The 25,671-nt window shown below is 41.1% G+C and overlaps 1 protein-coding gene across 2 annotated transcripts; it reads right to left on the bottom strand.

Moving 5' to 3' along the window:
- Nucleotides 1-3,632: 3,632 nt before the first annotated feature.
- lonp2 (lon peptidase 2, peroxisomal) lies at nt 3,633-22,086 on the bottom strand. 2 transcript variants are annotated; one of them, XM_031874384.1, is made up of 17 exons: nt 21,777-22,086; nt 19,714-19,849; nt 18,947-19,060; nt 16,908-17,039; nt 15,597-15,719; nt 15,345-15,508; nt 14,723-14,817; nt 12,861-12,979; nt 12,632-12,771; nt 9,725-9,866; nt 9,215-9,365; nt 8,279-8,405; nt 7,182-7,321; nt 6,106-6,218; nt 5,402-5,609; nt 5,109-5,299; nt 3,633-5,032 (listed from the first exon to the last, which is right to left on the bottom strand). In XM_031874384.1, the coding sequence occupies exons 1-17, from the start codon at nt 22,007-22,009 to the stop codon at nt 4,802-4,804; spliced, it is 2,559 nt and encodes an 852-aa protein (XP_031730244.1). In that variant the 5' UTR covers nt 22,010-22,086; the 3' UTR covers nt 3,633-4,801. The 2 variants fall into 2 exon arrangements, with proteins under 2 accessions (XP_031730244.1, XP_031730243.1); XM_031874383.1 differs by having other exon boundaries at nt 6,106-6,191.
- Nucleotides 22,087-25,671: the final 3,585 nt, after the last annotated feature.

Raw genomic sequence — 25,671 nt, 5'->3', positions numbered from 1 at the left:
TTGGGGTAACCTGATATTAAATTCTTAATTATTAATGGTTTAAGGAGTTGCACCACTTTAATATTCTTTATTTTGGCATGTTATAGGGGGAGTCTGTGCATTTTTCTTCCCTCAAGGATGGATCAGTAAGTGAAGATTTCTCAGCCCCCTTCCCCACACAAATAACTTCCCTTCAGTCACCTACTGATCCTTATCCTTCATATGAGCACATTTTATCCAACAGTAACAGATATAAGTTTATGTTTTTCAAAAAATGTTATAAAATATATAAATATCTGAATATCAAGAACTGGACAGTATCATCTTCAAAATGAATTGGTGTGTAATACAAATCCTGATTCTGTTTGTTCAAACCTTTCCGTACATCATGTGGTCACGGGTTCAGCTTGTCTGTGGGGACCACACCTGTAATCAGCTGATGCAAGATCACACGGTATAAACTGTGCGTGCGGGGATGCTCTGCCATGTGAAGTGGGTATGCTGCAGTATTCTAAGCCCACCTCAAGGGCCTCTGGGTTATACATTAAGGGCCTCAACTCAGAGAGGAAACGTGTGCTTGCGGTGAGGGGGGATGTTGAATCAAGAGGGCTTAGAAAGGTAGTCCTAATACTCCGATTTAACTGAGACTGGGTGTGTCTGCAGTGAACTTACTGTGACACACATGCAGTGTACATATATAGGCAAAAGAGCGGCAGGAATTGGTTCGGCGGTTTGCATCGACTCCCAAGTCCACAAGTCCGTACTCCAAAGTACACAAGTCCATACTTGGCGTACTTGGTATTGAGAAAGGCCCGCAGACTTTTGAATTGGAACAGTACCTATACAAACTTCTAGGCTGTAGTTTTGTAATAGATACATATTTGTAAATTCATATTGCTTTGCGGTGTAAGGCAGACATCAGGGCGCTATTAGTGCAAATATGAACTGAATACAAGAAAAAGATGAAGAATTACATAAGATCAAGTAGATGTATATTAACAGTTAATTGCTGTGTACAATATTTTGTTATCCTCAAAATTATGATAACATGGTCGTGTTTTGATCAATATTTTATGATAACAATTAATCAAATGATGGCATGTAATATGAAAGAAGTGTCTCATAGCGTTCACTTTCACAGCATCATTTCCAGCAGCAACAGGAAGCTGTTTTTAGCAGAACGAGCTTGTATGCTAGCTGCCCAGCACCAAATAACAGACAAAGTTAGCATCTAGCTGGTAAACATAGTAGAAGCTCAAAAGACAGATATTTATTTTTTACCATTGTTGGGGAGAAACAAAGGCTCAAATATTGGACATTCATCATACTCCAGATAAATGCAACTGTGTCTCCTTATCTGCTGGATATGTAAACAAGCAACTGTTTGCTGACAAGTTTGCCATAACAACTTGAAAGTTGATGCCAACGGCACATGGAAGAAGTTTGCCTTCAGGATTTTCTGCCAGAAAGGGTTAATTTAACCCAAACCACATAACCTAACTAATTAGGTCTGTTGACTAAAGATTTCAGGCAAATAAAAAGCTCTGTGTGCAAACTTCAAGTGCATGTCAGTGTTGTGTTGACAGCTTCTTACTGCTGCCCCCAAGTGGCCAAAATCAGTTATTGCAAGTTGGATGTATATGTTTTGCTACTCATCAACGTAACAATGAGACAAATACACATAAGGAGCTGCATGCTATACATTTTCTTTATTTGTTTTATCATTTGACAAATTATTGACAATAGGTTTTTTAACCCATTCTTTAGTCAGCACATAGGAAACACAATTGTGATGACAGACTTCAGCCTGACACTGACCTCTGTGCTGTGTTCTTGTCTGCAGGGTATACAGTCTGCACACAGTACTAGGAGATAGATAGATGATGTAAGATAAAGTCAACAATCTTTGTTTAAAATATTGAGGCAACTCAATGTTATTCAGCCCTAAAATCAGTCAAAACAATAACTAAATACATCAATACATTTATAGTTAAAAGCTTTATCCTTCACCTCCATTCAGTTGACTGAAAAAATACATTTCACATACATATTTACAGTGGGTACGGAAAGTATTCAGACCCCTTTACATTTTTCACTCTTTGTTTCATTGCAGCCATTTGCTAAAATCAATAAAGTTAATTTTATTTCTCATTAATGTACACTCAGCACCCCATCTTGAGAAAAAAACAGAAATGTAGAAATTTTTGCAAATTTATTAAAAAAGAAAAACTGAAATATCACATGGTCATAAGTATTCAGACCCTTTGCTGTGACACTCATATTTAACTCACATGCTGTCCATTTCTTCTGATCCTCCTTGAGATGGTTCTACTCCTTCATTGGAGTCCAGCTGTGTTTAATTAAACTGATTGGACTTGATTAGGAAAGGCACACACCTGTCTATATAAGACCTTACAGCTCACAGTGCACGTCAGAGCAAATGAGAATCATGAGGTCGAAGGAACTTCCCAAGGAGCTCAGAGACAGAATTGTGGCAAGGCACAGATCTGGCCAAGGTTACAAAATAATTTCTGCAGCACTCAAGGTTCCTAAGAGCACAGTGGCCTCCATAATCCTTAAATGGAAGAAGTTTGGGACGACCAGAACTCTTCCTAGACCTGGCCGTCCAGCCAAACTGAGCAATCGTGGAAGAAGAGCCTTGGTGAGAGAGGTAAAGAAGAACCCAAAGATCACTGTGGCTGAGCTCCAGAGATGCAGTAGGGAGATGGGAGAAAGTTCCACAAAGTCAACTATCACTGCAGCCCTCCACCAGTCGGGGCTTTATGGCAGAGTGGCCCGACGGAAGCCTCTCCTCAGTGCAAGACATATGAAAGCCCGCATAGAGTTTGCCAAAAAACACATGAAGGACTCCCAGACTATGAGAAATAAGATTCTCTGGTCTGATGAGACCACGATTGAATTTTTTGGCGTTAATTCTAAGCGGTATGTGTGGAGAAAACCAGGCACTGCTCATCACCTGCCCAATACAATCCCAGCAGTGAAACATGGTGGTGACAGCATCATGCTATGGGGGTGTTTTTCAGCTGCAGGGACAGGACGACTGGTTGCAATTGAAGGAAAGATGAATGCGGCCAAGTACAGAGATATCCTGGAAGAAAACCTCTTCCAAAGTGCTCTGGACCTCAGACTGGGCCGAAGGTTCACCTTCCAACAAGACAATGACCCTAAGCACACAGCTAAAATAACAAAGGAGTGGCTTCGGAACAACTCTGTGACCATTCTTGACTGGCCCAGCCAGAGCCCTGACCTAAACCCAATTGAGCATCTCTGCAGAGACCTGAAAATGGCTGTCCACCAACGTTCACCATCCAATCTGACGGAACTGGAGAGGATCTGCAAGGAAGAATGGCAGAGGATCCCCAAATCCAGGTGTGAAAAACTTGTTGCATCATTCCCAAGAAGACTCATGGCTGTACTAGCTCAAAAGGGTGCTTCTACTCAATACTGAGCAAAGGGTCTGAATACTTATGACCATGTGATATTTCAGTTTTTCTTTTTTAATAAATTTGCAAAAATTTCTACGTTTGTTTTTTCTGTCACGATGGGGTGCTGAGTGTACATTAATGAGAAATAAAATGAACTTTTTTGATTTTAGCAAATGGCTGCAATGAAACAGAGTGAAACATTTAAAGGGGTCTGAATACTTTCCGTACCCACTGTATATAAATATATACAAATCTGAATGGCTTGTTGAATCACATTCTGATCCAAGCAGCCCACAAAAAACTGACTTGCTTTATTTCACAGTTTGTAGGTTGAAAGGCAATCCAGATACATAAATATATAAGTGCCCAAGCACCGAAAAGGTACTTCCTTCATGATATGGCCGCTGTGAAAAAGGAGTTGAAAAATAAAATGAACTTATCGTCGTCGTCATCAAGGTTAAAGACAAAATATAAAGCAGTTTTTACAAGTCATTTTTAACTAGCAATGTATATTATTGATGTATACAGTTACAATTAGTCTGACCTTTTTTTGTTTTAATTTTAACCCTCGACACACATGATGCACAGGACTCCAGACATTAAATGGGTCTGATTAATTCAGCCAGAAAAAAAAATTCATTTTGGATTAAGATTCTGTCGTAGTAAAAATATTTGTCCAGAGAAATTGTTTCCTCAGGCAGGCAGGGTCTCAGTCTGGTATCTGATACATTCTGTATTGATCAAACTAGTCTTTAGTTGCTATTTGTTGTAAGATTTCCACAGCTAACATTTTTAAAAATCTGCATTTTCAAGGTAAACACCCACCCAACAGGCCCGCCGCTCCGATCTGAATCATCAGCCGCTCCTGACTCACGTCCACCCTGCCTTGTTCTGCCTTGTTCTCTAAGGTGAAAAGCGGGGACATTTAAAATCTGTTTTGTTTATTGAAAAATGTGATTAACAATTTCAAATGGCTCTTATACACATATATACCATTTTCTATTTCGACTAGTCGACTAGTCTAAGTTTAAACTTCCGTATCAACGTCAGGGAAATTTGTCGCCTGAACACATTCCATCATTTTCCACCATCGCATTCACAAAGTCTAGAAAACCAAAGGCTGAACCCCAAGAGGCACCAACATGACAACACTCTGAATGGCTTTACTGCCAATATGTGATTAACAAAGAGGCCATACCATTATCAGCTCTCAACAGAGAGATTGTAGCTTCATTTATCTCAAATTATCTTTTCAATTTCAAAAGACATTAGACCCTAAGATGTCCAAGCTGATGACCCATTCTCCTCTGTTAGGTCTATTGAGCAACACATCCTTCACTTTACATTGTTACTGTGTGTGTGTTTTCATCGGTGGGCTACAGTTTGCTGGTCAGTTGAGGCTGGGTGTGGCTGCTGGCTATCCCTGGAAACCCTCCATCAAAGGCGGCGTTCAGCACCTCGTCCAGGTTTGCGGCTGTGACAAAGTCGAGGTCGGCTGTGACATTGGCTGGAAGCTCCTCCAGGTCCTTCTGGTTGCGTTTCGGGAGGATGACGCGCTTCACTCCGGCCCTGTGGGCCGCCAGGACCTTGTCCTTGATACCGCCCACCTGAGGAAAACAGACCAATCCAGTCTGTTAAAACTGAATGAAACATGTTTTATTGTTATCAATATGTGTCACTCACCGGCAGCACCAGCCCTCTCAGCGTGATCTCTCCTGTCATGGCAACGTCTGATCTGACCAATCGGCCGCTAAAGAGTGAGGCTAGACAGGTTACTATGGTAACACCTGCAGAGGGGCCGTCCTTGGTGACGGCTCCAGCTGGGAAGTGGAGGTGGATGTCTGTCCCTTCTAGCGGGTCTGGACCGCCCCCCACTGTTCAAACCCACACAAATGTCGGGTTCAAATGCATGTCAACGAGCCTATTTCACTGTTTACCTGCCTGCATGTACAGTTTATATATCTGTGTGAACTCACTGTTGGTGAGCTGGTAGGTTTTAGCGTTCGCTCTGAGCCAGCTGATAGCCAGATGGGCAGATTCTTTCATAACGTCTCCAAGCTGTCCGGTCAGAGTGAGCTGACCTTCTCCCTCCATCCGACTGGCCTCCACAAACAGAATCTCCCCACCGAGGGGGGTCCAGGCCAGACCCACAGCCACACCTGGCAGGGTGAGCCTCTCAGACACCTTCCAACACACAAACACACACACACACACAAACACGCACACACAAAGCATCTGTGAAGCTGTAGTTGGTGGAATAATCAGAAGAAAAAAACAAAGAATTCAAGGAGGGCTTGTAATCTTCAAACATTCGGGAATAAATGTGAAACAAAAGGCCAACATGATGTAATAGCGAAGACGGGAGAGGGCGGGTGAGATGAAAAGGTGTGAAGGAGTGTAGAGGGAGGAGAACAAAGACAAGTGAGATGAAAGACAACTAAGGGGAGAAACAGAACAAAAACACCCGACAATCTGCGTCGTGTTTCACATGATACTGTACGAGGACATCTCAAGTACCTGCTGCATTATTCTGACTTTATGTACGGCAGCTGTTGTGGAGCTCTGAGACATCTTCACAGGTTGCCTTCACATGAATGAGTTCAGACAGCCAGTGAAGAAAGACAAAGTCAATTCTGCACAGCTCTCTGTAATTGCGGACCCCTGTCGGTGTGTTGCTTACCTCCATTTCAAACAGGGGAGGACCCAGGATGTCCTTTAGGGCCACGTGGTCGATCACTATGGGCATCTCTGGGACGGCGGCCTTGTCTGAGCACACATGAAATGAATTGAATCCTTTTGAGAAGAACTGATGTTATGTCATACAACCAATTCATGATGCAGCAGAACTAAATCTGCTGAATACAAATTTCCATCACATTTTGGAGGGCCAAACACCAGATGAGAAGGAAAAAAAACAATCTATGTTTGTGGAAATCAAGTGGCTGCAGAGTGTGAGGAATAATCCCATAACTAAAATGCATATAAACACACTGCATGCTGGACCTGTCCACACATCTGACATATTGTATAGAGAAACAGAACTATGGGGTGAGGCCTCAGAGAGAGAGAGAGAGAGACAAAAGCTGCAACCGTGTTACACACACACACACACGCGCGCACAGACACACAGACATTATGCAAAGATGCACAGAAAACCAAATATAGATATATCAAACTGCAAACAGTGAACAGAGACATCAAACACACACACACACGCACACCAATGTTTGTACTGCATGTCCCTGACATCAGTTACCTGGCAACACCGAGGGCTTTCTACAAAGCAGTACAAAACGACTTGCCGAAGCTGTTACTCCGTTGCCCCGACAGCCGAGGTACCGAACTAGAGCTCTCCTCATCACTGAGAGTACAGACTGCTTTTTTCTTTATCTATCTGTCCTTTACTAATGAAGCGTAAGATTTCTGATTACCTTATCTAACATTGTTTTTCACTAAAAAGGATGTTCATGTTTTCACTGCTCCGGTGTTTGGTTTTATATCAAACCAGTTTGAACATCTTCACACCAGTGAACACTACCAGTTGGGTGAGGCAGCATTTTTTGTTTCCGAAAATGATCCAATAAAAGCTGACATTTCAAAGTACTTACAAAAGTTAATAAACTGTATTTTTTGGAAGTATGTACACGTTAGCAGATTAGTGTATATTATTGCGACTAAAGGATTTGACCCTGTGCCTCCCACCGATCCAAAACGTCCCGTTGAGATGCAGACAGAAAAGAGAGCCCAGGTTCTTACCCCCCTGCAGCGCCGGACGCTTGGAGGTCGAAGCATCCGTCACGGTGACTCTGTGACCTTCGGCAACTTTCACAGCCACCGCTCGGCAGATCGCCCCAAACTTCCTCTCCAGGGAGCGCACACCCGCCTCACGGGTGTAACTAAAATAACAAGCGCACACACACACACACACACACAAACAGATTAATACAATTATCTGGGGGATGAGGTTTCACTGGTGCGGTAGCTTGGGTTGCTGGGTTTGTGCGTCAGGTTTGTGCTCAGGAACACAAAACGGAGGAAAACCAGTTGATTTTAAACGAGCTGTCCTTTTGGTCTGACCTGCAAATGTGGTGCCCCCTCCAGGGCCTTAAAATCCTGAAGGTTTGTATTCGTCCTGCATTATGAAAGAACAAATCATCAAAATCTTAACCCATTCCAAATATACTAAATTTATATTCTTAAATGCCTGGAGACTTGACAAAAAATACCATCTCACACTATATGTGAGGACGCTTTTGTTCACTTTGACTTAACCCCAAATCACATGGAACTCATCAGTTTCTTGTGGTTTCTAAAGAGATAAAGCCGGTAAAATCAGGAGTATGCCTCTAAGGATGAGCACCACAGCTGCATGCTGTTGGCCGTTTCTATAGTTACCAGCCTGGAGTGAGGTAGGTGTTGTTCAGAGGCAGCACACTGCCGGCCATCTGAAACCACTGAGAGCCCGTGTATCAGCAGCTCCATGTTTGCCGATATATTTTTGAAACATGCCAGACAGTTTGATCAGGCTGGTGTGTAGGTAGGTTGTAATGACAAATATTACTGTTAAAGGTTACTATGTGGTTGAGAGATATTCCATCTGATCAAAAGGTCCGATCACTGCTCATCATTCCAAACAAATAGCCGTGAAACCACTCGACATCTTCTGATGACCACTCATTACACACTGCATCCGTCATGGAGCAGACTGCTGCAATAAAACGAGAGGTATTAAGGGAATCTGGTGCTCAGAAACACTGCCGCTCTCATCCACAGGGGCCGGCAAAATCAATATAAAGTGAAAGTTACTTTAAATTAAGCTAGTTTCATGTTTTTTTACGAATATTTGTGTGTACCTGCTGATTATATCCTGTGTGCTGTCCTGTGGTATATGCAGCTGTTGAGGTGTTAATCCGTGCTGCTCCAGCTGGTTTGGGATCAGATGACGGTGAGCTATCTCCACCTTCTCCTCCTGAGTGTAGCCTGAAACACGTGAGCGCACACATCGATAAAGCCTTCCCTCAAAGCAGTAACTCATACTATCTAATCACAATAAAAGAGAACTTATGCCACAGCGGGATTCGGAATTTTCACAGCCTCAAGCGGAGATGAGGAGCAGGCTTCAGACAGCTTGGAGCCACAAAAGGGTTTATACTCATTTTGAACCCATACGCAGTACTACTATGATACTTCATTTGCTGAATATTTAATGTGCTCAAATTACCTTTTAAATTAATACTGTTTTCCCTCGAACTACAAACTTGTGCCCGAAGATTTTATCAGATTGATTTGGCTTTCTACCAGCAAACTGCTCCTGCTGTTTTTTGAGGTTTTGAGGTTTTGTTGTCGTTTGCTTGTTCCGTTTTGTCTATTTAGTTTTTCTCTACATTCCTTATTTCTGTGTCATCCCTGTCTTTACACTGTGTATGCATGAAAAATGAACTCAAATAAAATAAAACAACGTAGCAGTTGCAGGACACCGTAGCTGTGTACGGTCAAGCTTGGGAGGTGCACGTTTATCAGCCAACAGATACTGTGTGTGACGGTGTGTAATACAGAGTAACAAAAACAAAGCAGCATGCATTTCAAAGGAAGCATCTGTACCTGACTATAGGTTGTAATGAGAGTCATCATCTACAGTTCGTTTGTCTCCTCCCTGACTACACAAACCTCAATAATAAGATGCACTCAGTTTGGGAATTGCTTTGTCACCAGAACAAGAGTTTGGCTTCGAGATGAAATTGAGACTGCAGAGATGACTCCTGAGAGTGACTCTTTGTACCTAAACTCACCTGGTACCTGCAGCACCTCCATCCTGTCCAGCAGGGCATGAGGAATGGTCGCCGTGGTGTTTGCAGTGGCAATGAAGAGCACTTGGGAGAGGTCAAAGGCCACATTGAGGTAATGGTCTGTGAAGCTGTGGTTCTGCTCTGGGTCCAGGACCTAAGGGAATATAGAGAGACTGTTTCATTGTGCGTGTTTTTAGTGATTCGTCAAACTTCATTTAGTTCATCTCAATTAGCCAATTAGCTGGTTGGTTCACAGAACAAACGGAGGAACACAAACTTTAAAAAAAAAAAAAAAAACAGTTTAAAACTTGGTGAAGAAGCAATTTTAGCAAAGGCTAAGGTCTACCGGCAGATTAAGTTGAAAGCATGTAAATATTAAGGCAGGAAGTCCAAAAACAGAGAAGGCATCTGATACTAATGGAAGAGGATCGGGACTCAAATCCACTCTTCACATGTGGCCCTAATCCTATCCCCTAGATACAACTACAAGGCATCCTGTAAAACAGAGCTGACCTCCAGCAGTGCAGCCGCCGGGTCTCCTTGCAGGCTCTTCCCCAGCTTGTCAACCTCATCCAGCAGGATCACAGGATTATTTACGTCAACCGTCTTCAAACCGTTGATAATGCGGCCGGGCATGCTCCCTACATATGTGCGTCTGGAGAAAATAAGAATGATTTGAAACTGATCTGCTGTGTAAATAGTGAAAACAGAGAACCTTGACATTCATATTTGATCATGCCACGTTGACATGCTGGTCCCGCTCTTGTCAACTTATTGCATTACCACGTAATGCAATAAGCAGATCAGCAGATCAGCTCTATTATTACTGTCGTAATAATAGAGCGCAGACACAGAGCTCTCACAAAGTTCAAAAGCGAGCACGTGTCGGGAACCTGCAAGCTGAAAGCGTGAAATGTGCAATTTCTCGGGTTCAAATAAAGGGTATGAACCAAACAAGTGGAGCGGTCTACCTCAAATAAAACATTCATCCCTTACTCTGCTGCTGTTGGTTAGCAAGACACATGTTTCTCATCCGGTTTCTCAACTCTGTCCTGTTCGCTTTTAAAACACCAGGATCAGCTCTCCAACCCGAGATGAATGTGTGTGTGTGTGAGTGTGTTTTGATAGAGATAACACTCATTCGGGACTAAGTCTGTAAACAGGCGGATCAAAGACGAGCTGCGTGATCTGACTTGTTGACTGACTCGTGTTACATAGGATACCGTGCAAGTGTGAGTCAATCAATAAACTCCAGTCAATCATGATTTTGTTGTTTGTGTTGCAATAAACTTGACTTAATGTATGATGTGAGAAAAAACAAACACAGTAATCGTTTATTTCCACCATCAATGTACAGTATATATTCTAAAGCGTAAATTTACAGTTGTCGAATTAAAATTCATTCAATTCCACAAAGATTAAGACTGTTTCACCGAAACAGACGACCCCCATCTGAGGTTACGGCATCATTGATAATTGATTGTGTAACAGAGAACACCAGGGGTGGGCAGTAAGAGAAGGGAGGGCATGAGATGTGACGTGGTGATAACATGACTGTGGATCGTCGGGTTTTTTCCTTAATTTGAGTATTTCATTTGTTCCACATTTAGAACCTTTTGTTCATCACTGGCAGCAATTTCATGTTGCTGATGCAGCTTTTACTGCAGCATTTCTGTTTATGATTATTTACATTCTATAACGTAAAAATGACTCACTTACTTTTAGACAGTATGTTGCCAGATATGCACACATTTGAGTGCTTTACAGTAAAAGGAAACAGAACTTAAAAAAAAACCAATGATTTTCATATTGTCTATTGTATGAGGCCGTCTACTGTTAGTATGCGTTGTGATTGACTATTATACCTCTCGGTTTGAAAACACGTGCTTTTGTTTTGAAAGAAGGATTTTATATTGAGTCAGGTCGGCCACGTTTCGATAGAGTTACTGATAGAGAAAGCGTTTTTTGTATTTTGAATAATTGTAGTGTTGGTATTTATGTGGTATAACTAACTATGTTGCTAATTGTTTGATGTAGGTGTGTTGCTGTGTTACGAGTCTAGAAAAAGTAAGCTTGTTAGCAATTCCACCATAAAATATTTCATTACTCCTCTCCAATAGCGTGGTGCAGGGATGACATATTTTAGGGGTATCTATTGATGGATTTTATATTGTAGAGCGAAACATTCAAATCTCTAAAGCTTGTGTTAACCACAGACCACTTTTCAGGCATCTAAAAAACCTATTGCCGTCCAGACGAGGGACCCAGATGTGCAGAAATGCCGACTCATTCCCGGATGTTAGGACTCATTCCTGCACCACTCTATAGGAGTCTTTTAAGAAAAATATATACAGTTGTGTGAAAAAGTGTTTGCCCCTTTCCTGATTTCTTTTTTTTTTTTCATGTTTGTCACACTTAAATGTTTCAGATCATCAAACAAATTTAAATAGTAGACAAAGATAACACAAGTAAACACAAAATGCAGTTTTTAAATGAAGGTTTTTATTATTAAGGGGAAAAAAATCCAAACCTACATGGCCCTGTGTGAAAAAGAGATTGCCCCCCCCTGTTAAAACATAAATTAACTGTGGTTTATCACATCTTTGGAAAGCTGAGTTCAATTTCTCTAGCCACACCCAGGCCTGATTACTGCCACACCTGTTCTCAATCAAGAAATCACTTAAATAGGACCTGCCTGACAAAGTGGGGTAGACCAAAAGATCCTCAAAAGCTAGACATCATGCTGCGATCCAAAGAAATTTAGGAACAAATGAGAAACAAAGTAATTGAGATCTATCAGTCTGGAAAAGGTTACAAAGCCATTTCTAAAGCTTTGGGACTCCAGCGAACCACAGTGAGAGCCATTATCCACAAATGGCGAAAACATGGAACAGTGGTGAACCTTCCCAGGAGTGGCCGGCCGACCAAAATTTAACTTTGTTTGATGATCTGAAACATTTAAGTGTGACAAACATGCAAAAAAATAAGAAATCAGGAAGGGGGCAAACCACTTTTTCACACAACTGTATATTTCAAATGTAATCAATAAACTTTAATCATGAGAGCTCATGTTCCACTCAGCAGCAGACAGCGCTGTGCTCCAATACACATCCACAGAGCCAACAGACTCATACTGCAGCGGCAAGCTGCTGTAGCCAACGTTTCACTGACCGTCTGCTGACACTAGATTACAGAATTACATGCTGCTCAAGAACAAACACCCACCTACAGTAAATTCAGCTTTCAGAACATGAATCTCCTCTAATTTCAGACAATAAATCCCTGGTTTTGAGACAACTCAGGACTTAATGTCTATTTAATTTACATGTTCATATGAATCATGCCGGCCTCACCCACACTTGTGTTGTCCACTACTACTGCTGCTATAGACTCTCCAGTAGAGATGATATATTATGATACCTGTGTCCACGGATGTCAGACTGGTCACAGACGCCTCCCAAAGCGATGCGGTGGAACTCTCTGCCCAGGGTCCTGGCTATGGAGCGTCCTACACTGGTCTTCCCAACTCCCGGGGGCCCCACAAAGCAAAGGATGGGTCCCTGAAGACAAAAGCACCGGCATGAAATTCACAGATAAATATGGAGGTACATTAAAGAAATCCCTGACTTTTTGTCTTTCTAAGACACACCTTCAAAGAAGCCTTCAGCTGTCTAACAGCCAGGTACTCCAGCACGCGTCTCTTCAGCTTGTCCATGGCATAGTGATCGTTGTCCAATAGAGTGCGAGCAGCTTGGATATCCAGGCAGTCTGAGGAGTGTGTGTGTGTGTGTGTTGGGTGGGATGGATGAGATGGATGGATCCCAGAGGGAGGGAGAAAACAGTTGCATTAGTAAAGACAGTGACAAAGACAGTGAGGTGGGAGTAGAGAAAGAGGGATGAGTGTAATTTGAGGAAGAAGAGGAGAGTAGAAACAAGCTTTTTTTTTTTTTTTTTTTTTTTTTTTTTTTTTTTTTTAAAAAGGACACACAATCCTCCAAAATTGTTAGATGAAAACACTTGCAGGACATACTTTAGGTTTTGACTCCTGAACCTGCAAACACATGAACCCTCAAGTCTCTACTCATCTGAGGTTATCTGTAATCAAGGCAGTCTGCAAAGACTGTGTCTCACACGTGTGCTGTTTTGTCAGTTTGTGAAATCCATTTGCAGGGGTGCTGATATTCTGATATTGTGGTCGGCCACCACAGATATCCACATTATATCTTTGTGTGGCTTCTGTTGGGGAAATATTATTGCCTTGGACTTTTGATGGAAACAACTTGTGGACACGAGTGATACAGGATGTGTATTCTAAGAGGCGTATTCTAAGAGGCGTATTCTAAGAGGCGTAAAGTACGTCATCTAAAGCTGCATTAAGGAATGATTTGACAAGGAAGGGGCAGCAGAACACGCTGTAAAGGCAACACTGACATTTTATCAACTTTTTTAAGTTCGTATGGCTCATATGTCAGCAAACAGTTAAACACCCATCAAAATTAGCTTCAGTTGGATTTGTGTTTTTGACAACAATATAAGTTTAATATTCCCTCTCCTTTCAGTTCTGGTTTGCTCTCCACCAGCTGTTGTTGGAAATAGCTGACTCTTTACTTTATAAATGCCACACTGTGTTCACCAGTGAGTTGTCTTTGACTTTCTCTCTCTCTGCTGTTTGGTGCTAAGCAGGCGACGTGCAGTGAGTTAATCACAGTATTTTTGACTGAAAACAGCTGTGGATGGAAACTGAGATTGGATGAGAGTGGTGAAACTGAGCCAAGACAGTAAAAGTCATGAGCCGGTAAACCTAAACAAATGAGCTACAACACTCCTTTCACATTCACACTAAATCAGGGTTTGCAGTGTCAGCCAGTCCTCCCATTCATTTGAATGTGGCTAGTGAGTTTAGGCTGCGGCGGTGGGGACAGCAGGGGATGGCAAAAAAAACAAAATAAACTGAAAAGCTGAAACAGAATCAACCTTTGGAGAAACATAAAGTGATGTCACGCTGCAGTGGCCAATCCCGTAACCGGCCATTAAGCCAGAAGACGAGCTGAGCTGAACTACAGAGGCTAGTGACAACTTCCTGTGGGAAGAGACATCTTTCACATTACACCTCGTCATAATACAAATATTGATGAGTTTCAGTATAGGTGACTACACTGTGGATATATATCAGTAATCCGAGTTAAGGGTATGAATGAATATGAGAGGCAACCTCAGTAACGAATGTGTCAAAACGGTTTCATCCTTTCTTTCAGCTGACTGGCCGTGAAATTAAATTATTTGATCATATTAATTGGCGTTTAATATTTAAATCTGTAAAAATCGAATACCGTAATTTGGTCAGTCCAAAGACAACAGACATGCTTCAAAGCAAAAGCAGCGAACCAGGAAAATGCAAGACTGAGTGCATAAGACATGAGGCTGGCTTTAGTATAGTATTAATCTGAGGTATGTGACATATGTGGCTTCTGGACCTGGACTCCGCTTAGGGTCGCCTTCAGCTTTGTTTACCTTTGGTGCTTTTGCTCCATGGCAACTCTACCATCAAATCCAAGTAGTTTCTGGTCAGAGAGAATTCAGGCATGGATTGAGGCATCTTCTTCAATCTGAAAACAGATGAATGAGATTAATGAGATTTTGGACTATTTTGCTTCCAAAACATGTTTTCTCTCAGGCAAATGGAAAGAATAAAAAAAAACAAAAAAAGACATGTAGGTGTTTATCTATTTGCGTCTGAAGATTTCTCCTAAATTCAATAAAAGTTAGCATAGATAGATAGCAAGATAATGCCTCATTTGCCTATTTAAACATAATGTTTTGGACTAATCACCTGTAGCATCTCCCCTTAAAATGTTGGACTCTTAGTAAAACAAAATAATTCAGCTTTATTCTTTTGAAATCTAATTAGTGGTACATGATCTTGATTCACCATCAACATGTGCCATTACTTTTACCAAAAATATTAGCTTTTTTTAAACAGTGCAATCAAAGGTAAAGTTTGCCCAAGAAAGCAGCCACTGCTAATAAAGGAATATTTTAAACTGCAGATGTTAAATAATTACATTTCACAGATGATTACAGATGATTAGGACAGAGAGAACACATATGACAGGGTTTATCCGGGCGAGGTCACCTCTTGAGCTCTTTGAGGCAAACTCTGAGAGCGGCTTCAGGCATCTTGGCCGCGTGGACCTTCTTTTCCAAGACTGCAGTGTCATCGCCATCCTCATCTTCAGCTTCCTCTTCCAGGTTGAACTGCCGGCCCCGGAGCGCTCCACCTTTACGCACTGATAACACCTGAATGGATGAGACACGGAGAGGTGTGAACAGGCATATAAATACAGACACGGTTGAAAGGAAAAGGATAAATGCAAACGTTTGTTACCCTCTTCTCCTTTTCAGGACTTATTTTCCTGGTTTTCTGCAGCAGTGTTAGTCCCTCTATCTGTCTGGTCAACATGGGCAGAGCTTTCTTAAATCGCTCCTCCAAGGTCAGCGCATCCAGGACCTTTCCAGCACACATGGAGATACAAAAACCTCATTTCAAAATGCATTCACCTCAGGGAAAATATTTACATTCAGCCCACTCTAATGTATCTAGTATGAGACGTTTTTTCTCACTGGCACCATTCGGTAGTAGCTCTAAAAAAAGACTGTGGCAGATATTCCAATACTCCTCTCCCCCTACAGATCCAACCCAGGCACACCAAGGGGCCAATTCAGAGAGAACGATCTCAAGGTCCGATTCACAAACAGAACTGTGCTGATAATATTACAGTGCCCATACATTTTTGCAGCTGATGCAATTTGATTGTTTTTGCAACATTTTTTCTTTGCCACATGGACAATTACAAACATCTGTTGAGCATCAAGAACACAGCAGGCAGAACAACAGCAGAGAGAAAACCAGGTCCTAACCGACGAGGGGCAGAGGCCCTCCTCAAAGACTCAGGCAAGGAATTTAAATTGACAGAGAAACCCTATTTTAGATTTGATATCCCAGTCTGTCTGTCAGCACTTTCCAAATTACAACATAAGACTGTAAAAGAACATGGCATGATTTGAAGCAAGAGAAAGGAAAGGAGGAAAAAAAGACAAAAAATAGCATTCAATGCTGCCGTGATCACTAGAAAGTCTGTGCCCGACATCCCGTATAAATGCACTTCAGTTACCACCAACTTTCTGAAGACGCCAATAATTATACCGTCACTGAGTGTGGCTATTAGCGCTGATCTTTGTGAATTGGACTGTTTTTGATATGAGGCTCATTTGCATAGAAAAATGGCCAATTTTGCACCAAATGTATGCATATTACTTAATTGAAATACATGCAAATGGTACAGGCACACCGAGACGCTATTTGTTTGACAGCACAGTTAGTAGTGCATTCCACCCTGTGAGAGTGCTTTGAGAATTATGTGGTTTATTTTTGTCTTATTTGCGCAGGTTTAGCAGCTGCGAAATCGGGGCGCAATCCCTTTGTAAATTCTATTACAAGTGGCACATTGCACACATTTTCCCTGTGATTAGTACAACATAAACAGTTACAAATATATTCCATCCGAGTAAGATGCTGTAATCACATTATGAGCCCTAGAATAAGTGGCTTTCAACCGTATGTCACATCCTGTTTCTTCTTTTATGGTAAGTAATTAGTTTAAAAGTTGGGTGACACAGACCCACCAGTTCATCTCACCTGTAGTTTTTCCTTGTTTGAGGTGCGGATCATGGAGGCTACCACATCAGGTAGAGTTTCCCTGGGCAGACTGTCCAGCAGACGCCTGAACTTAGCCACCACTGGAACTGACATGTCCAACATACCCAACAACTACACACACACACACACACACACACACACACACACACACAATTTGAAATTTGATTTATGACACAATAAGGCTTTTTTTTTTTTTATCCATCACAGTGTATTACTTATTTTTTCCCTCTGTTTGATTTTGATTTGCACTTCTTTAAATGACATTCCAGAGTTCTCCAGGAGTTCTGGTACAGCTCAGGAATAAATAATTAAGCAAAGATTTACGATGAAGCTTTTTCATTAGATGATGAATCATCTCGTAAGTACTTTGAGTTATAGGCTTGTCGACTTAACGCCAGCAACCTGCAGGTGTTCCCAAAGCAAGATAAGATCAAATAAGAAAGATCTGTTTTCATCCTGAGGGATATTTGTGTGCACAGTGTTGCAAGGTAATGCTGCAATGCACCAGCAAAGGCAGAGAAGAATAACTACTATTCACTAGTAAGAACAAATGTAAACAATGCTGGACAACAAAACACTTAAAAAACATTTAGACCTTAGTGTTTTGGAGAATAACACTGAATGTAACATAACTTTTCTTTCTCTTTAAGAAACTCCACAGGACAACTTTAAAAAAGAGCCATATTTAACATTCTGAACATTATAATAGCAGCAAACCACTATTTGCTATGTAACGATATAGTGGAGTAATGTATACCTGGGGTTGTAAATCACTGTGTTATCATTAGCGGCCCCAGTTAAGAGTAGTTAGTGAGGAGTAGGCAGGCAGCCAATGGCAGAATAAAACAGGCAATAAAAAGGTGTTTTAAGAAGGTGTGAAACACTGTAACCACGAGAGGGCCTTCAACCACACAGCCATAACTTACCACACAAAATATTGTGCAGTTTGCTGCAGCAGAATGAGAGATAAGCCGTGGACCTGCACACTCACTCACGGACATGGACATACACACACTCAAATACAAACACGGATGCGAGCACACACACACACACACACACACACACACACACACACACACACAACCAATCTCATGATCTTCCTGCCGGAGATAATAACTAATCCTTTCAAGTTGTTTCTGTGGTAATGCTGGAGGGAAGAGGCTCAATTAGTCATGGATGTAAGTTAGGAACAAGAACAACTTCACGACCATTAAGTGTACGAGCAGCACTATCAGTCAAGCTCTGACACAAAATATCAACGGCTTGTTGAACTTAACGCCTCAAACGCTTGGCTGACAACAAAATGTATGTTTTATTATGTGTTCAGTAATGTCGACAACAAATGACAAAAAATACTATGGTCACTGGGTGTTCAAATACAAGTGGAGAGGAAATATTCGCTGTACATGCAAACAAGCTTTTCATGTTCTAGCATATGCGACCGCAGAAGCTGGATGTAGAATCAACCCGAATTCTTTCACATTCTCTTAATAAATGTCACACTGCTGTGAGTTCTCTGAAGGACAACCCTTCCAGTGTTCTTTTATATCTGACCATTGCTAAACCCACATGGGATCTGAACAGAAACCATCATTTCTGGGTTGAGGAATCTCATCTGGAGAAAAAGTATTGTCTGTGTATGAATGACAACACGCTCCTTCTCTTCTTGTCATTTATTCTGTTTTATTTCATTTTTTATGTAATTGTCAGAACATGTTATTGAATTATTTCACATTGCTTACCTCTGGTATGCCAAAAAAAATAAGGTAAATAAAAATAACACTATAAAAAATACATTGTTTTGTAAGTCCAGGACAACAAGCAGTAAATTGGGACATGTTTGTGGGACATTTTGTGGTCCTTCAACCATGATTGAGCCAAATCCTTTAACTTAATCAAGTAATCTGGAGATTTCTTCTTTTTTTTCTCTTGTTTACTACCTCTCTTTCTCTTCCACATACACAAGCTAGACACACACACACACACACACACACACACACACACACACACACACACACCTGTATAGCAGCCTGGTAGAACTTGTGGGACAGCTCCCCCAGCTCTCCACCTTTGGCCGTGGCACCCTCTGTTACTGGGGTCGTGTACTGCTCCAGTTTATCCAACTGCTCCACCTGCAATTCATTTTATCTGCATGTGTTAAATACTGAGTGACAGGTGTTTTGGTCCTATACTGGAAAATAAAAATAAAGCTACGAGTAAGGACGCCCCCAATCAGGAATGCACCTTTTGTCGCGGTTTCATTGGAAATAGCAATATCAGGAGATTGATGGTACATTTTGACCACAGGTGCTGCTGTGGAGTATTGTGTTTTTTACAAAATGGGTCCCCGCTTTGGTTGAATTGATGCAATCGCACAAAGACGCGTACACGTGCACGAAAGGGGGTGACACGACGCACTGCTGCTGGCTTGACACCATTCTGCCGATGGACGGTCGGCAGCGGTACTGCCCAAAGAAAACACTAAATGTAAACATTAACTTTTTTTGCTTGTTTTTGCTCGCACAAAAACTCCACAGGGCACCTTTAAGTACTGGCTAACACAAGTTGCACTGGTCAGTTTATTAAAGGTTCCCTGTTGGGTTAGAGACCTCAAGTACCACTATGGACCAACTTCTCTATGAATGGGTCCCTGTTTTGTTTCTCTCATGCATTTGCACAAGGACCCCCCACAGGGCAGTTTTAATCATTTACCGTGAGACATCACAAGAATGATGACGGGGTTGTTGATTAAATTAACTATTGTCCGATTTTGAATAAAGCTTACCTCCGCCAGGACAAAGGGTCGCTCCTTCAGCAGAGTTGACACGCTGAAGCGGCACAATCCAGTGATGAGGAGGGTGTAGTGGGGCTTTGGCCAGTTGCTGCCCACCACCTGCACTGCTATCCCTGCTGTACCAATTCTACAGAGAGACAGAGAAAGTGAGAGTGAGACAGAGGAGGTGGTGATGACAGACAACTCACTAGAGGAGGCCTGTCCAGAGCTTTAACTCAAAGTAAACAATAATCGACCATGATTGTTTCAAGTTTGTTCGGATTCAGTCTTCACACTGTGGATCTGGTCAGGACCTCTCGATGACTTCCTGCTTCGGATCAAATAACTTTATTATAATCAGCAGGTGTGCTGTAGTATGTGGTAGCCTGAGATGTGAGATCCCCACAATTTACTGACACAAAATTGGGAAATCTATTAGTGTGAGAGCTCCAATAGTTTCTTCAATGCTCAGCATTGACTGTGAGTGAGCATGATGGTGCAGCATGACGGTGCAGCATGACGGTGCAGCATGACGGTGCAGCATGACGGTGCAGCATGACGGTGCAGCAGGACAGTGCAGCAGGACATTGTGCTACTTCTAGCTACGCATCCATTCACCGATCAGCAGCTTATGGCGATGGTGCCTGACTCAACAACCCCCTTCCACACACATATAAGAAGTGTTTCTGATTATGGGCTTGCCGTGGCTGGGACATAAATTCCTGGATGTTACATAAAGTGGCAGCCACCACAGAGTAGAGGCGTTTGTAGCGTAAAAGGGAAAAGACGATTGGATTACCAGCATTATATCCCTCTTTCCCCCTAACATATATGCCACATTGCTGTGGTTTACCACAACAACTCAAGGAACAGGGGCCATCAGATTGTCTCCGTTCCTTTTGTTTATAAGTTCCACCTTCTGCATCCTGGAGCCTTTAATCGATTAAAAGCCATTTAGGAGCAGTGGGAGGCCACAGTGCAGTGCTAAAATGCCAAATTGGGTGCCAAACCCAAAGTTCAGCACACTTTTCCAGTAGCTGCGGTTGAAAGAGAGACAAACTATCCAGAGGCAAACAATTGTTACTTAGTAACCAGACTGACCTGGTAGACATCTGGTTAAAGTCCACCTCTCTTGGCTGCAGGGCCACTGCTAAACTTTCCTTTTTCTTTGCGATCAAATTTTAGTTCTTCAACACTGGAGGTTAGATTGTGTATAGCAGAAACTCATCAGCCTCTACAAATATATGTAATACTGGACATGGATCATTTTAAAATAACTATATAAACATGACATTTTTGTTTATCCACTTATGGTATTCATAAACTCGCCGACAAAGGACTATTATTTGCCCCTCCAGTCTTTAAAAATGATAGACAGACAGATAAGAATACATACAAATATAATAATGGGTTCCTCAAAACCTGACAATTTAATACATGAGTTTACATGAGTTTATACCCTCATTATTGATTATATGGGAAAGAGTATGAATGTTGCATTTCACATCTCAATTTCCCAATTTGTGAGACTGCTGCCATGCTAAAATAGAGTGAGCCTAATGAGGACATTGTTTTCCTGGAAATGCTTGCGAGACAAACCACACGACATAACTTCATCCAATTTGTGAGGAATGACTGTGGACTTTTCTTAAGGACAAATCACACACTGCAACTTCTGTCGAAAAATATGAACCGCGCATAACACAAAAATAACTATTAGATTAAATATGACATGAAATGACTTTTAGAAACATAAAAAAAGGAAAATAAAACATCCGATAAGCTTCATAAAGTCTGCCATGCCACTGAAAGGCCAGCTAAAGACCTAACCTTATGAAACTAGGCTACATGTAGCCTAGTTTGAACTGGGACACATTGTTACATAATGGTTATAAAATATAAAATACTTTTGGGGAGCCAAACTATATGTCTACCTCTTGTCCCATAAGGTCTGTCTACGTGGAGGGGTCCTGACCCCCAGGTTGGAGATCCTGTACAGTCACCTGGTATATTTCTCACCTACAAAACAACATCAGCACTCATTTGAATACCTTATTTAGCTAAATGTGTATTACTTGTGTAAGGTGGGTAGGTCGTCGGTGTCGTGTTCTGGGTCTCTGGTGTTGGGGATTACTCCTATGATTGTGCTTTTCAGAGAAGTCCCCTTCAACAGCCGCTGGCTGACCAGGTGCATGTTCCGCGGAGAGTCCACGGTGAACCTAACGGTGGAGCCCGGGAGGAGCACCCCTTCATGGCTCAGCAGCAGCGGGAGACGGCTCGGTATCTGAATTCCGTCGCCGGATGCCATTGTCCGTTGTTTCCAGAAACCAGGTCACTGTATATGACACAACTCCTGCAAACAGATACGCACGACTGTCAAATGGACCGGACATGAGTTAACACAAGACTTCCGGGTCGTGTTTTCAAAATAAAATGCTCACTGACGAGCCGAACACCTAATTAAGCCTACCACAAGTGTAAACGAACCACGGGGTTTGGGATATTGTTTCTGAAATTATATTGTTTTGTCATTTGTTTAGTTTCGCACCGTTCTTTGCCCTGAAATGGAATATTTAGGATTTGTTCTGCTCTTACTCTGGCCCCCTTTTACTTCTGGTGTGTTCTGGATATGCTACGGCAAGTACACATGGACAAACTGTACTTTATCGCTGCAAAATAAATTGTGATCGACTCCAATGAGAGCACCGCTTTTTGATCTTTTTCCAATCTTTTGTATAGCCTGCAAAGTTAATGTTGATCTGTTTCAAGTGATGAGAAACTTGCTACTTTACAGATTAAAATAAAAGATCAGTTTATAAAATATGATTTATTGCTATAGCTTTAACTTCTAATTATCTGTCCAACAGTATATCCAATAGTTAAATTAGCTCCACCCAACCAGATGCACCATTAAAATGTTACTTACATGTTAATACAGCAATAATAATAATACAATAATATAATCTGAGAGGGTCCAATATGCTGCATAATGAGTACTTTCACGACAAGTACATTTCACAGATGATACTTATTTTACTTAAGTAATGGCTCAACGTACATATACCGTATGTAGGTTTGAGAGAAATAATTTGACCAACAAGATTTAAAGACCTGCATTTTATTATGCAAAACAATTGGACACGTATTTAATTAAGGACTATCACTTTAATAATCACTGGACACTACACACAGGGTTAATTAATAAAAATAGCTATTTAATATTTCTTTCTTTTATAAAAGTATTGTCACATAGCATAATACATTCAAACAAAATAAATAAATTCAATATCTTGTGTATAAAAAAAACCACAGACAACAACCATCCATGTGTTTGCATTTATCATCTCTGTTGTTGCAGTCAGCTTTGGGAAATAGCTCTTTATGTTCACAATAAGGGATCTTTGAATACACCTCTTATGTTTACAAACAGACAACCATACAGTTATATATAATGAAATACAATAAAAATACATGGGCTGCATTTAGAGCAATACACCAATAATTATCATTCATTTATTACATAATTAAAGCTGTTCTCATTAAAGTTCCTTTCAGACACGACTCAAGCAATTGCTGTGTAACATAATCAGTAAACATTCTCCCCCTGAAGAGTGACACAAAGAGCCTTGGAAGACTTTCTGTGCAACAAATACCTGAAGTTTATAAGTGAAACACCACATTACTTATTTAAATTGTGTAGTGTAGGTGCCATTTCATGTAATGCAAATTATAATTGTTGCTACTTTGTATATTTCATTTGTGGTTGATTTTTGATTGAATGTATATCTTCTTTCATTTTTGGTTAACACCGAAATCTTACAGCATAGTAGTTAGTTACTATGTCATTTCATGTCTTAACACAGAAATAACGAGTATGAGTGTACTCTTTAATGTTGAAAGAGAAAATAAAATCAATTTGCACAAGATTTTAATAAGTGTGTTTTTGAAAACAACAATGGTAACAGCTGCTTTGGAAATATGCTATCACAATAAACACATTTGGCCCAAAGTAATGAAGGGATAATGAATTGGTACACTATAAACTGACTAAACCAGCAAGTCAGGATTTGCAGGCATTGAACCAGACGCATCAAGATAAAAGTTGGCACCAATGCAACTCACGCAAGCAAAACCACAAGTGCATGAAGTAGTGAGCAAGAATCTTGAGCCCCAGCTGTTCAAAAGACTTCAAGAAGGCCTACAGTGTCCTTCATATGGCCAACGCATTATGCAATTTGTTTTTCACAGATTTGCATTATCCTTTATACGATGAGCCTCATAATCATAGTGCCTCTTAAACTAAAGTATGATCTATATGATATGTATGAATATATTGTATTCCTCAAAACCTGACAATTTAATACATTTAATGTAACAGCAACAAACTGGCCTCGAGTTGAATTGCTCGAGTGGAAAGAAATAAAACAGTAAAGCCGACACAACCTGAGACGCAATCTCATACAGAAAACAAAGACAGAAGAAACTGATTTGCTTTAAAGTAAAATCTTTTTGTTGAAAGTGTAAAAGATTTGGATGTTGAGTTTCAGGTTACACAGCTTTCATTTCTAGCATGTTCAGAGCCGAAATTCTGAAAGGAGCAACTGAAAATCCTTCAAACCATCCTTGGATGCCAATTTAGTTTTCTGTGACAAAATGTAACAAACATCGAACTGTACTTATTTTTTTCTCGATTATTTAACTGTTTAAGACAAATGTATTTGTTAAGAGAATAACTGTATTAAGAGAATAAATAGATTTGGGGCCTGAGTATAAACTACAAACAAGTGGGACTACGAGGACACTTCATATTTGAAATGCTGTTGGTAATCCTTTAAGGTTTGAACGGTAAGTATAAAAATTGCATGACTTGGACGGAGAGAGATGCATGAAATGGGGCAAACATGAACCAACTTGTTTTGACAGCTTTTGGATATATGCAATTTGGGCCTACGGCACAGATCTAGATAATAATGCTTTAAATTTAAGCTGCAGATAAGAAATGCATTGTCAACAACTGAAGAGGGAAGAGAAACCAGTAGTGGCTAAGGGAGGGAAACCCTTTCCACAACGCAAAATAATAACAAATTTCAAAATAGACTGCCCGGTACCTTCTTCAATACACACACCCCACACCCTGGGATCGGACCTTTGCTTTTACTTTTACACTGCACCCAATGGATGTTTTAATCCTGCCATGTCACCCAATGTATTAAGTTATGTTTGGTCTCACATGCCTTGTCTTGTTTCACTGAATAATTAAACAGTAGTAACAGTATGCCTGTAGGTTTGAAGTTCAGTCCATGTACATTGCGCTTGCTTTAGCTAAAAGAGGCGTCTGGCTATGGTACAAGTCAGCAGACGTTTCTCAATATAATAGCACTACAATGTGTAGTCTCTCTTCCTGCTTCTTGTTGGTTTCTGAGGTGAACCTTGCAGGTCCAACGGAGCACATCACAGGCTTTTTGGGCAGAGATTTGGCAAAGCCACAGTGACATCCATTTGATGATCAGCTTCGTCCATACACGTCAACACGAACAAATCTCTTCCAAAACGTGAAACCCAAGTATCAAAGCATCAAGCTGAACTGCCATCAAGAGAAAAATACTTAAGACTTCCTTTGAGAGAGAGGGTTGGAAGAGCTTAAGAGTATGAGCTTTTACTCCCAAATGAGCTTTATTACATTTTAGCAAAAAGTCCATTATGCTCGTGAAATCGCCATTAATATCGTTGCTGTACATACAATATCAGTCTGCTTTGTCTGATGGAGAGTGTTTGTCTCTTCATCATATTAGATAGATTTGGCAAAGACTTATTGATGTCCACAAATCAGACCTGAATCTTCTTGTTTCCGTGTGGATTGTCCTTTTACCCCTCTCAAGGGATATGATCATACCAATCCCCCATCATCAGTATCAACGGTGTCAACTTCACACAGCTGGCCTTTTCTCAGCTTTTGGTATGTAAGTCCGT

This window comes from Anarrhichthys ocellatus, unplaced genomic scaffold, assembly GCF_004355925.1.
Source record: "Anarrhichthys ocellatus isolate YVR2014 unplaced genomic scaffold, GSC_Weel_1.0 scaffold80, whole genome shotgun sequence".
Taxonomy (NCBI): domain Eukaryota; kingdom Metazoa; phylum Chordata; class Actinopteri; order Perciformes; family Anarhichadidae; genus Anarrhichthys; species Anarrhichthys ocellatus.
Note: the sequence above shows the minus strand (reverse complement) of the source record. Positions and strands in the feature narration are given on the sequence as shown.

What these genes read in the sequence shown, in the direction of transcription:
- lonp2 (XM_031874384.1), bottom strand. Translation starts at nt 22,009, where the DNA reads ATGGCATCCGGCGACGGAATTCAGATACCGAGCCGTCTCCCGCTGCTG. An exon ending in GGAGGTGCTGCAGGTACCAG is followed by an intron (nt 8,406 to 9,214) that starts GTGAGTTTAGGT and finishes CACGTGTTTCAG; the next exon opens with GCTACACTCAGGAGGAGAAG. An exon ending in CTCCCCTGTTTGAAATGGAG is followed by an intron (nt 5,610 to 6,105) that starts GTAAGCAACACA and finishes GTGTGTTGGAAG; the next exon opens with GTGTCTGAGAGGCTCACCCT.